A 12,914-nucleotide genomic window follows, 5' to 3' on the forward strand; every position below is an offset into this window, starting at 1 on the left:
TACATTTTTTAATCACTTTTTTGTCTTTTGTATTTTCTACTTAATAAAAATTTATACATTTTTCAACTATAAAGCCTTTGTACAGATTCTTTCTCTCTCGTTACAATAAATTTCTGTATATGGCTTCTTCCATATGCTAATTATGGCACGAGATTTCTCGTGTGTTATGGTATTGTTTGTTCAAGTGTTATATTTATGTAGGGCTTTAGATAACAGCGTCTGGCTACCTCAGCTCAGGCAATTCCTTGCTGCATGTTTTCATTAGCAGGGATAGAAAGTGAGGCTTCCTTTGCTGTTCTGCTCCCCAGAGCACCCGTGCATTCTACCCACATGCCCATTTTTGCCACGCTATTTTATTTGGCCAAAGAGCTGACACTTTTTGTGCCATCCTAAAAGTGTCTGGAATACTAAGTTAGTGTTCCTTTGCTGTCCTGCTACCCACAGCACCCGGGCATTCTACCCAACTGCCCATTTTTGCCACGTAATTCTAATTGCAAACTGTGCTGCCACTGTTAGGGGCATACTAAAATTGTCTGGGATAGTCAGTGTTGGTTCTTCAGCTGTCAATAAAGCTAGACCACGTCTGCAATCTACACCACCTCTCCATTTTTGCTACCACATTTTAAGTGTCCAATCTTGTCGCTAACAAAATGAGTGGCAAAAGGACATGCTGGTGGAAAGGGGAACAGGTGTGTTGGAAAAGGAAAAAAAGTTGGTGTCCGTGGGGTAGGTGGGAAAGCTACATTAACATCTGCTGAAGAAATGCCATCTTCCAGCAAAAGTCAGATGTCTACTACTTTCCGTGGACAATCTGATGTGCTCCCTTTTTTACAGAACCGAACAACTGTAACAAAGGTAGATGATGCACAAAAAAAGAACAAGCTTGAATGGATCTCAAGTGCTCCAACAAGTGGCCTCTCCGCAACCTCAACTTCAACATCCAAAAAACAACAGTCTTCTGAGTTGTCACCCCAATCGTACTTGCTTTCTCCCAGCTCTCAAGTCTCCATCCGTCCTGCAAAGTATGGTGTAACAGAGATGACTGAGTCTGCAGAGCTGTTTAGTCACACTATAGCCTGGGAATCAGAGGTCTGCTCCCAAGCTACGAGTACAGACCAGGAAATGGTCTGCAGTGATGCCCAGAAGCTTTGTGACTCAGATTCATGCCGTGATGACCAAGTTTCTGAGCATAATGTAGACCCTGATTCCCAAACTGTAACACCTGTTGGTAGAGGCAATGAGGAACATACTGATGACGATGAGACGCAGATACCTGATTAGGATGACAACTTAACTATTCAGTCAGGGCAGGATGAGGTTAGGTCTGAGGGCGAGGAGAGTGCAAACACAACGCTTGATGATGAAGTTCTAGATCCCACTTACTGTCAACCCACCGTCAGGCACTCGAGGAGGTCACCAGAGGCGGTGGAGGAGGATGCAACTGACGACGAAGTTACCTTGCGCCTTCCTGGACAGAGTCGGAGAACTGGAAGCACGTCAACAACTGCATCCTCTGCCACAACTTTGCCTCTGAGCACAAGTCAGGGTGGCTCTGCAGGTCGCATGGCCTCTAAGCCTTGCCTAGCCTGGTCCTTTTTTGACCTTGCAAAGGATCTCCCAAATCATGTGATCTGTAAAATTTGTCGGCAATCTATAAGTAAAGGCCAAAACCTCACCAGTTTGACAAGTGGGAAGCTCACCGTGCTGCAATGCGGCCTAGCGGAGCGGGCCAAACACCGTCTGTCCCATCAAGTTCCTCCGCGCGCTCTTCATCTTCTATGACTGTGGGGACAGCTGTCACACATGTTTTTCCATGCAGACCTTCCACCTCTTTAACCGCAACAGCCAGTTTGCTTGGCAGGTCAGTTGGTTTGGAAGGGGAAACAAGTGCTGGTGTAGAGCTCTCTCAGACATCGAGAGCACCAACTTTGGATGAAGGTAACATCAAGTCTCTGCCTGCCCTTTCCTCACAGACCTGCAGTTTTCCAGGGACACCCTACTCACCACCGTCTCCACACAGCAGCCAGATCTCGGTCCCTCAGATGTGGACAAATAAAAGGCCATTTTCTCCGAGCCTTGACAAAGCTAAGAGGTTGACTTTCACCCTCTGTAAGCTCTTGGCTACTGAAATGCTGCCTTTCCGCCTGGTGGACACACAGGATTTAAGAGACCTTATGTCAGTCGCAGTGCCCCAGTGCCAGATGCCCAGTCGCCACTACTTCTCCAAGAAAGGTATGCCTGCGCTACACCAGCATGTCGCACACAACATCACCGCTTCCTTGAGAAACTCTGTGTGTGACAGGGTGTATTTCACGACCGATACTTGGACCAGTAAGCATGGACAGGGGCATTACATGTCGCTGACTGGGCACTGGGTAACTATGGTGAGAGATGGTGAGGGGTCTGCTGAACAAGTCTTGCCGTCCCCACGACTTGTGCGTCAATCCTCTGTATGTCGAAGTTCCTCCACTGCTTCTGCCTCCTCAACCTCATCTGTGTCCTCCGCCCAAAGCCTGTGTGGTCAGGCCACCCGCGTTGTAACTGTGCACAAGGAATCCCACACACCTCCTTACTATGCTGGCAGCAGAGCTCAAAGGCATCAGGCGGTCTTTACGTTGAAATGTCTGGGAAATAAGAGTCACACACCTGAGGAGTTGTGGTCAGCTATGCACTCCGAGTTTCGTAAATGGTTGTCTCCACTCAACTTGTAGCCAGGTAAGACCGTGTGCGACAATGCTGCAAACCTGGGTGTGGCCCCTCGCCGGTGCAAGGTGACACACGTGCCTTGTATGGCTCACGTGTTGAACCTTGTTGTCCAGCAATTTTTAACACACTATCCCGACCTAGATGGGCTTCTGCACAGGGCATTTACATACTGGAGCACACTCTAAACACTATTTGGAGTCAGGGGGCGGGACAAGAGCAAGGGGAGGAAGTACAGGAGGATTCCTATGCGGAAGGGCTAACAAGATCTAGAAGGACCAGACGTTCATCATCACCAAGGCGGCAGGCATGGGACAGTGGGGCAGAGGGATTAACAAGGGCGCATGGAAACAGCCAAACTGTTTAGGAAGGTGCAGGAGCCCATGAAGAAATGGAGGACGAACTGTCGATGGGCATGGAAGACTCAGCTGATGAGGGAGACCTTGGTCAAATTTCGGTTGTTCGAGGTTGGGAGGATATGTCAGAGGAAGGCAGCACGGTTATCACCTCGCCGCCACCAACACAGCAAGGACTTGGTCCGCAGGGATGCGCAAGACACATGAGCACCTTCTTGCTGCACTACCTACAACATGACCCTTGGATTGTCTGAATTAGAAGTAATGATGACTACTGGGTTGCCACACTCTTAGATCCCCGGTACAAGTCCAAGTTTTGAAAAATAATTCCAGCCATAGAAAGGGACGCACGTATGCAGGAGTATCAGCAGAAGCTGTTACTCAATCTTAGCTCGGCTTTTCCACAAAACACCAGTGGTGCACGGAGTGAATCTCCCAGTTGTAACTTGACAAACATGGGACTGTCTCGTCATCAACAGTCAAACCGTACCAGCAGCACCGTATCTGGTGGTAACAGCAGTTTTATTGAATTGTTTCATAATTTTTTTAGACCATCCTTTGCAAGGCCACCAGAGACAAGAAGTCTGACACATAGTCAACGGCTGGAGAGGATGATACAGGAGTATCTCCAAATGAACATCAATGCCATGACTGTGCAACTGGAGCCTTGCTCATTTTGGGCTTCCAATCTTGAAAAATGGCCTGAGCTTGCCACTTACGCCTTGGAGATCTTGTCGTGTCCAGCTGCCAGCGTTGTCTCTGAATGTGTCTTCAGTGCTGCTGGGTGTGTGCTGACAGATAAGCGCACGCGTCTGTCCAGTGACAATGTGGACAGACTAACGTTCATCAAGATGAACAAGTCATGGATCAGAAAGGACTTTGCTACCCCGGTGTCATCCTGGGGAGAGAAAAGGCTTGTGGATTTGGATTGTGCTTGATGCAAATCAACATGTGAAGTTTACAACTGGGGCACAAGTGATCCAAACTGAAGTGGTGTCTGTGTGGCCCAATTTTTGGAAAAAAGGGAGACTCTGCTTGGAGTTCCCTTGCTGTGTTTTACATGATTTTAGAAGGGCATGCCATGCCTATATCTGTGTCTCCTCCTTGTTTTCCTCGTCCAGCTGTTTTGTTTTCGCATGAGTATATGTCCTTGTCACTTTCCCATGTGTTTGTGGTGTGTTGTGAGTTGTTTGTCACCTTTTGGACACCTTTGAAGGTGTTTTCTATGTGTTTTTATGTGATTGTGTTTGCCTCCCATTGTTTTCAATGGGGTTCGAGAGGTTCGTCGAACGGTTCGTCGAATGGAGCCTTCAGAGGCTCGCTCATCTCTAGTCACCGCACTCCTCCATGCTGACACATCAGTGTCTCACAGACACATAGTAGTAGAATGATTGGAAATAGAGTGTTCTGCTCCTCCTCTCATTGTTCCTTTCAATTGGATTGGCATCTGTGATGGTGATGCCGATATAAATGAAAGTGCGATCCTCGGCAGGAGGTCCACGGGGCCACAGTGACTCACGGGCCCAATCTAGACAGCTCACTAGTGAATCATCTAGAACAGAGTGGCTAAAATGAGGTCCTCAAAAAATCCACTCCGATTCAATGTGGATATTATGAAGACTTTCAGCTGCGCTCTGTTACGTTTTTTGCTTTGAGGCTCCTCCCACTCTTCGAAAAAATCCATTCCAGTCACCTCAGTACCAAATATACATAATGTAGTGGCTAAAATGAGGTCCTCAAAAAATCCACTCTGATATAGACGGCTCACTACTGAAGCAGCTAGAACGGAGTGGCTAAAATGAGGTCCTCAAAAAATCCACTACGACACAATGTGTATATTATGAGGACTTTCAGCTGCGCTCTGTTACGGTTTTTGCTTTGAGGCTCCTCCAACTCTTCGAAAAAATCCATTCCACCTCAGTACCAAACTGTACAGAATGGAGGCTACAGAGAGAGCCTCAAAAAATCCACTCTGATCCAATATGGTAAGTTATGAAGACTGTCAGCTGCGCGGTTCCGTTTTTCCTTGTGAGGCTCCGCCCACTCTTTCAATGTCAGTCCTGCGGCCACGACTCGTGGAAATACGGTAAAATTAAAATTCCAGCAAAACTGAACAATCAGCGCTGTCTGTAATTATTTATATTGTAAAAAGCAATAATAAAATGTAAGTTATAATAATAATGAAAATAAAAATTTGCCCTTTGGAAAAAAATAATAAATATAACAGTGTGAGCATCTAATAAATAAAAACATGAAATCATTCCATTTATAAATCTGCTTCCATCCCCTGCTCTGAGGCCTGGAGACCCCGCTGTAGAAACTGAACTGTGTTGTATGGAGAAAAGATCACAGAGATCATCAAAAAATCCACTCTGATCTAGCCACCTCACTGGTGAAGCAGCGAGAACGGAGTGGATAAAATGAGGTGACCAAAAACATGTGACTGCAGCGAGGCCTCAAGAAATCAACTCTGATCTAGACACTTCAGCAGTGAACCGGCTAGATCAGAGTGGAAAAAATGAGGACCACAAAAAACCCACTCTGATCTAGACGCAACCGAGCCGCGGCGCACACTAGATATATGGCTGCTCTGTGCTTACAGGACCTGTGATGATGTCACATGGAGGGGAGGAGTCAGGGGTCACATGATCAGCTCCTCATGCAGGACTCTGCTGTGCTGGGTGTCATGGGGCTGGATGAGGGGAAGGTTATGTGTGGGGTCAGGAGGGGTTTACAGTGTGGATGTAGCAGAGCCGCGTGTGTACGAGGTGTACGGAGCAGAGCCGTGTGTGTACGAGGTGTACGGAGCGGAGCCGTGTGTGTACGAGGTGTACGGAGCGGAGCCGTGTGTGTACGAGGTGTACGGAGCAGAGCTGTGTGTGTACGAGGTGTACAGAGCGGAGCCGTGTGTGTACGAGGTGTACGGAGCAGAGCCGTGTGTGTACGAGGTGTACGGAGCAAAGCCGTGTGTGTACGAGGTGTATGGAGCGGAGCCGTATGTGTACGTGTACGGAGCAGAGCCGTGTATGGAGCAGAGCCATGTGTGTATGACGTGTACGGAGCAGAGCCGTGTGTGTACGAGGTGTATGGAGCGGAGCCGTGTGTGTACGAGGTGTACGGAGCGGAGCCGTGTGTCTACGAGGTGTACGGAGCAGAGCCGTGTGTATACAAGGTGTACGGAGCGGAGCCGTGTGTCTACGAGGTGTACGGAGCAGAGCCGTGTATGGAGCAGAGCCATGTGTGTATGACGTGTACGGAGCAGAGCCGTGTGTGTACGAGGTGTACGGAGCGGAGCCGTGTGTGTACGAGGTGTACGGAGCGGAGCCGTGTGTGTGCGAGATGTATGGAGTGGAGCCGTGTGTGTACGAGGTGTACGGAGCGGAGCCGTGTGTGTACGAGGTGTACGGAGCGGAGCCGTGTGTGTGCGAGATGTATGGAGTGGAGCCGTGTGTGTACGAGGTGTATGGAGCGGAGCCGTATGTGTACGAGGTGTACGGAGCAGAGCCGTGTGTGTACGAGGTGTATGGAGCGGAGCCGTGTGTGTACGAGGTGTACAGAGCGGAGCCGTGTGTGTACGAGGTGTACAGAGCAGAGCCGTGTGTGTACGAGGTGTATGGAGTGGAGCCGTGTGTGTACGAGGTGTACGGAGGGGAGCAGTGTGTGTACGAGGTGTACAGAGCGGAGCCGTGTGTATGAGGTGTACGGAGCGGAGCCGTGTGTGTACGAGGTGTACAGAGCGGAGCCGTGTGTGTACGAGGTGTATGGAGTGGAGCCGTGTGTGTACGAGGTGTACGGAGGGGAGCCGTGTGTGTACGAGGTGTACAGAGCGGAGCCGTGTGTGTACGAGGTATATGGAGCGGAGCCGTGTGTGTACGAGGTGTATGGAGCAGAGCCGTGTGTGTACGAGGTGTATGGAATAGATCCGTGTTTGTACAATGTGCACACCTTGGACTCGCTTGTCCTTGTATTTTGTGACGGATTTATTTAGTTCTGGCGGTAATTCCATTGTGTGGGTGATGAACCATTTCAGTAACATGTTCACTGCTAAGAGTTTGTCTACATTGTAGATTTCTCATATCGTTAGACTATATGGGGTTCCCAAAAATATTATTTCCGATAGAAGGGTTCAGCTTTTGGCGTAGTTTTTGCTCCAGCTTGGGTATCAAGTTTTCATTTTCCTCAGGATATCACCCCAAGACTAATGGAGAAACAGAGCACTTCCTCCAGCACATCCTCCTGTTCCACAGTGGACTACTCCACATAATGCCCCACATAGGTGTCCAGTTTACATCTCGATTCTGGAGAGCCACCTGTTAGCTGCTGGATGTCACCTTGGACTTCTCGTCGGCCTATTATCTGCAGTCCAACGGTCAAGTGGAACAGGTGAATCAGATCCTGATGAACTCCCTGAGGCACTTCGTCAATGAACATCACAATGACTGGGTCAAGTTCCATCTGTGCGCGGAGTTCTCATACAACAATCACGTGAGTGAATCCTCCGCCAAGTCACCTTTTCACATAGTGTATGGACAATAACCAAGAATTCCCATCCCAGTGGCGATCACCTCCGGCAATCCTGTGGCCGATTCCCTAGTCAAGACATTTTCTGACATCTGGGCAGAGACCAAATAGTACCTGGAGCAGTCCTCCATCTGTGTGAAGAGGCACGCGGACAAGAGACGCCTAGATCCTCCTTCATTCCAGCCCAGAGACAAGGTATAGCTCTCTTCCAGATATGTCCGTCTTAAGGTGCCTTCCTACAAGTTGGGTCCCCACTTTATTGGTCCCTTTGAGGTGCTCCAGTTGAGTAATTAGGTGTCCTACAAATTGAAGCTCTCAGCCTCCCTACGCATCCTCAACTCGTTCCAAGTGTCCTTCCTCAAACCTGTCATCTTGAACCGTTATCACAGACATACTGGTACCTCACCTCCTCCGGTCAGTGATGAAGACTCCTTTGAGGTGAATGCCATCCTTCCTGTAAAAAAGGTCAGAGGTAAAACCTACTACTTAATAGCCCTGAGGATAGACGATGGGAAACAAGGGAGAATATTAATGTTCCTCATCTCCTTAAGCGATACCTGAAAACAAGGGGGGTGGGGAACACTCATACCGGCATCCTTGCATTGTCCTGCCCCCCTTCCCTGGCCGGGACGTCGGCTCCCTCACCTGGCCGGACGTCCTCTCATGGCTGTCCCGTCCCCGGTCCATGCTTCTGCCTTCCAGAGTCTGTGTGCGCCTCACTGGCTTCCTGGTTCTGCCCAAAGGGTATGTACGCGGCCATGCCCCTTATCTTAAAGGGCCGGCATACCCTAACTCGGAATTGGAGCTACTTAAGGCACCTTTCCCCTAAGGGAGGTGCCTGGAAAACGAGTTATACATTGCCTGTTCTCAGGTCCCATAGCACTGTTGCTGCTGTCTCTGCTGCTCATTTTTGTCTCCGTTTCAGTGTGCTGCTGTCATCCCAAGTCTGCCACTACTGCTACAAGCTGTCACGCTAGCCATCTACCACGATACCTGCTGCCACAAGTACGGTGACCGGCTACTGTCGCATCCATCCCTCCATCCAGGTCAAAACATCTACTCCAGCTGCTCCTGTTACCAATCATGACAGACTAGGCCACTTTACACGTTAAGACATCGCTAGCAATAGCTAGCAATGTCGTGTGTGATAGCACCCGCCCCGTCGTTCGTGCAACATTTGGTGATCGCTGCCATAGCGAACATTATCGCTACGGCAGCGTCAGACGCACATACGTTTTCAGCGATGTCATTGTGACCACCGAACAATCCCTCTTTCAAGGGTGAGGTGCGTTTGGCTTCATAGCGACGTCATTAAGCGGCCGCCCAATAGGAGGGGAGGAGATGAGCGGCCGGAACATTCCGCCCACCCCCTTCCTTATTGCCGGTGGACGCAGGTAAGGAGATGTTCGTCGTTCCTGCGGCGTCACATATAGTGATATGCGACGCCGCAGGAACGACGAACAACCAGCGGCATGCACCACCAACGATATTTGGTAAAGGAGCGACATGACAACGATCAACGATTTTAGACATCTTTGCGATCGTTGCACGTCGCTCCTTGGTGTCACACGCTGCAATGTCGCTAACGACGCCGGATGTGCGCCACTAACGACGTGACCCCTAAAATATATTGTTAGCGATGTCGCAGCGTGTAAAGCACCCTACTGTCTCTCCGTACCCCTGGGGCCAGACGTCGCAGTCCCAGTCTTCTCGAGTGGTACCCTGTCTCACACATGCAGCATAACACCGTCATCATTTGAGGCTCTGGTGTAAAATCAGGTGTGGTTCCGCAGTCAAGCCCCTCTGGGTTTTTCTGTGCTGTTGTGCCCAGTGGGTTCACTAAACACTCATCACTACTAAAGTAATTTCCCTTTCTCATTTAATATACAACTGTTATATGTTTCATGTACAATTTGTCAATAAAATATATAATTTCTCATTGTTTGATTTATTTTTGATGGTCAACAAAATGTGATTTTCCAATAATTAATTTTTCACAATTTAAGTATGATAATGACTTCTCCCAGTGTGGGATTTTTGATGTTTAAGAAGTTGTGATTTTTGGTTCAAACATTTTATACATTCTAAACATGAAAAAGGCTTCTACGATGTGTGAATTCTCTGGTGTCTAACAAGACGTGATTTATCGAAAAAACATTTCTCACACTCTGAACATGAAAAAGTCTTCTCTCCTGTGTGATTTCTCTGATTTGTAACAAGACTTGATCTGCGGCTAAAACATTTCCCACATTCTGAACATGTATATGGCTTGTCCCCTGTGTGGGTTCTCTGATGTGTAACAAGACCAAATTTCTGTTTAAAACATTTCCCACATTCTGAACATGAATATGGCTTGTCCCCTGTGTGGGTTCTCTGATGTGTAACAAGGTTTGAACTCTGGTTAAAACATTTCCCACATTCTGAACATGAATATGGCTTGTCCCCTGTGTGGGTTCTCTGATGTGTAACAAGATGTGATGTGTTGTTAAAACATTTCCCACATTCTGAACATGAATATGGCTTGTCCCCTGTGTGGGTTCTCTGATGTGTAACAAGATGTGATCTGTTCTTAAAACATTTCCCACATTCTGAACATGAATATGGCTTGTCCCCTGTGTGGGTTCTCTGATGTGTAACAAGACTTGATCTCTGGTTAAAACATTTCCCACATTCTAAACATGAATATGGCTTGTCCCCTGTGTGGGTTCTCTGGTGAGTTACAAGATTTGATCTGCTGATAAAACATTTCCCACATTCTGAACATGAATATGGCTTGTCCCCTGTGTGGGTTCTCTGGTGAGTTACAAGATTTGCTCTGTTGTTAAAACATTTTCCACATTCTGAACATGAATATGGCTTGTCCTCTGTGTGGGTTATCTGGTGAATTACAAGATTTGATCTGCTGTTAAAACATTTCCCACATTCGGAACATGAATGTGGCTTGTCCCCTGTGTGGGTTCTCTGATGTGTAACAAGATGTGATCTGTTGTTAAAACGTTTCCCACATTCTGAACATGAATATGGCTTGTCCCCTGTGTGGGTTCTCTGATGTGTTACAAGATGTGATCTGTTGTTAAAACATTTCCCACATTCTGAACATGAATATGGCTTGTCCCCTGTGTGGGTTCTCTGATGTGTAACAAGACTTGATCTCTGGTTAAAACATTTCCCACATTCTGAACATGAATATGGCTTGTCCCCTGTGTGGGTTCTCTGGTGAGTTAAAAGATTTGCTCTGTTGATAAAACATTTTCCACATTCTGAACATGAATATGGCTTGTCCCCTGTGTGGATTCTCTGGTGAGTTACAAGATTTGATCTGCTGTTAAAACATTTCCCACATTCTGAACACGAATATGACTTCTCACCAGTATGAATTTTCTTGTGCCTAACAAAATCTGATTTCTGATTGAAATATCTCCCACACTTCGGACAAATAAATCTTTTCTCAACTGCGTGATTTTTTTGTTGTTTAACAACAGATGTTTCGACTGGAAAACAATTTCCAAATTCTGAATGTGAAAATTGCTTCTTTGCTTTAAGAACAGTTCGTTTTTTATTGCCTATTTTGTGACTTTTATGTTTCTTAGTAGTCTGTGATACTTCACAAGATAGAACCAGTTTCATAGGATCAGATAATAGATCTTTACTGTGAATGGATGATGGAATATCTGGAGTAAAGACATTCACTTCAATTGTATCCTGTGGGTTCTCAAGGTCATCTGATTTATAAATTGAAGATGTCAGTTGTCTTTCTGATCTCCTGTCCTCGTCATCTGCCAAGAAATAAAACAATTATGTTTGAATAAAATATCCTTGAAATATGTATTATTGAACATTTCTACGTCAAATGTCCATAGAAATTAGTGATGTAGCCAAATTGAATTGTTCACTAAGATAATAACACTTCACATCCTGATAGACGACCGAAAAGCATGAACCAGTAGAGTGTGGTGTTCACTAGAGATGAGCCAACCTCTAGAGGCTCGAGTTCGATTCGTCGAACGAAGCCCGCGATCGAGTTCGGTTCGGCGAGCCATTCAACAAACCTCTCAGACCCCATTGAAAACAACGGGAGGCAATCACAAACACATATAGAAAACACCTTCAAAGGTGACAAACAACTCACAAGACAACACAAACACATGGGAAAGTGACAAGGACAAATACTCATGCGAAAACAAAACAGCTGTAAGAGGAAAAAGAGGAGACACAGATATAGGCATGTCATGCCCTTCTAAAATCATGTAAAACACAGTAATGGGACTCCAAACGGAGTCTCCCTTTTTTCCAAAAATTGGGGCCCACAGACACCACTTCAGTGGCATCACTTGTGCCCCGGTTGCAAACTGAACAGGTTGATTTGCATCAAGCACATTCAAAAATACACCAGCCTTTACTCTCCCCAGGATGACACAGGGGTAGGTAGCAAAGTCTTTGCTGATTCATGATTTGTTCATCTTGGATCATTTTTAAAAACACAGCAAGGGGACTCGAAGCGGAGTCTCCCTTTTTTCCAAAAATTGGGCCCCACAGACACCACATCAGTGGCATCACTTGTGCCCCAGTTGCAAACTTGACAGATAGATTTGCATCAAGCACTGTCAAAAAAAACTCCAGCCTTTACTCTCACCAGGATGACACAGGGGTAGTAAAGTCCTTGCGGATCCATGACTTGTTCATCTTGATGAACGTTAGTCTGTCCACATTGTCACTGGACAGACGCGTGCGCTTATCTGTCAGCACACACCCAGCAGCACTGAAGACACGTTCAGAGACAACGCTGGCTGCGGGACACGACAAGATCTACAAGGCGTAAGTGGCGAGCTCAGGCCATTTTTCAAGATTTGAAGCCCAAAATGAGCAAGGCTCCAGTTGCAAAGTCATGGCATCGATGTTCATTTGGAGATACTCCTGTATCATCCTCTCCAGCCGTTGACTATGTGTCATACTTGTATCTTGTGGCCTTGCGTTGGATGGTCTAAAAAAATTATGAAACGATTCTATAAAATTGCTGGTACCAGCACCAGATACGGTGTTGCTGATACGGTTTGACTGATAATGACGAGACAGTCCCATGCTTGGCAAGTGACAACTGGGAGATTCACTCTGTGCACCACTGGCGTTTGGTGGAAAAGTCAAGCTAAGATTGAGTAATAGCTTCTGCTGATACTCCTGCATATGTGCGTCCCTTTCTATGGCTGGAATTATTTCACCAAATTTAGACTTGTACCAGGGATCTAATAGTGTGGCAACCCAGTAGTCATCATCACTTCTAGTTTTGACAATCCGAGGGTCATCTTGTAGGTAGTGCAGCAAGAAGGCGCTCATGTG

At 47.0% G+C, this 12,914-nt stretch overlaps 1 protein-coding gene across 1 annotated transcript; it reads right to left on the reverse strand.

The window, feature by feature from the left end:
* Positions 1-9,442: 9,442 nt before the first annotated feature.
* On the reverse strand, positions 9,443-11,353 carry LOC142273135 (uncharacterized). Its single transcript, XM_075332518.1, has one exon. The coding sequence runs from the start codon at positions 11,205-11,207 to the stop codon at positions 9,684-9,686; it is 1,524 nt and encodes a 507-aa protein (XP_075188633.1). The 5' UTR covers positions 11,208-11,353; the 3' UTR covers positions 9,443-9,683.
* Positions 11,354-12,914: the final 1,561 nt, after the last annotated feature.

The sequence above is a fragment of the Anomaloglossus baeobatrachus genome, unplaced genomic scaffold, assembly GCF_048569485.1.
Source record: "Anomaloglossus baeobatrachus isolate aAnoBae1 unplaced genomic scaffold, aAnoBae1.hap1 Scaffold_3582, whole genome shotgun sequence".
Taxonomy (NCBI): Eukaryota; Metazoa; Chordata; class Amphibia; order Anura; family Aromobatidae; genus Anomaloglossus; species Anomaloglossus baeobatrachus.

Excerpts from the sequence above, each read along its gene's own strand:
- LOC142273135 (XM_075332518.1), bottom strand. The coding sequence starts at position 11,207 with ATGAAACTGGTTCTATCTTGTGAAGTATCACAGACTACTAAGAAACAT.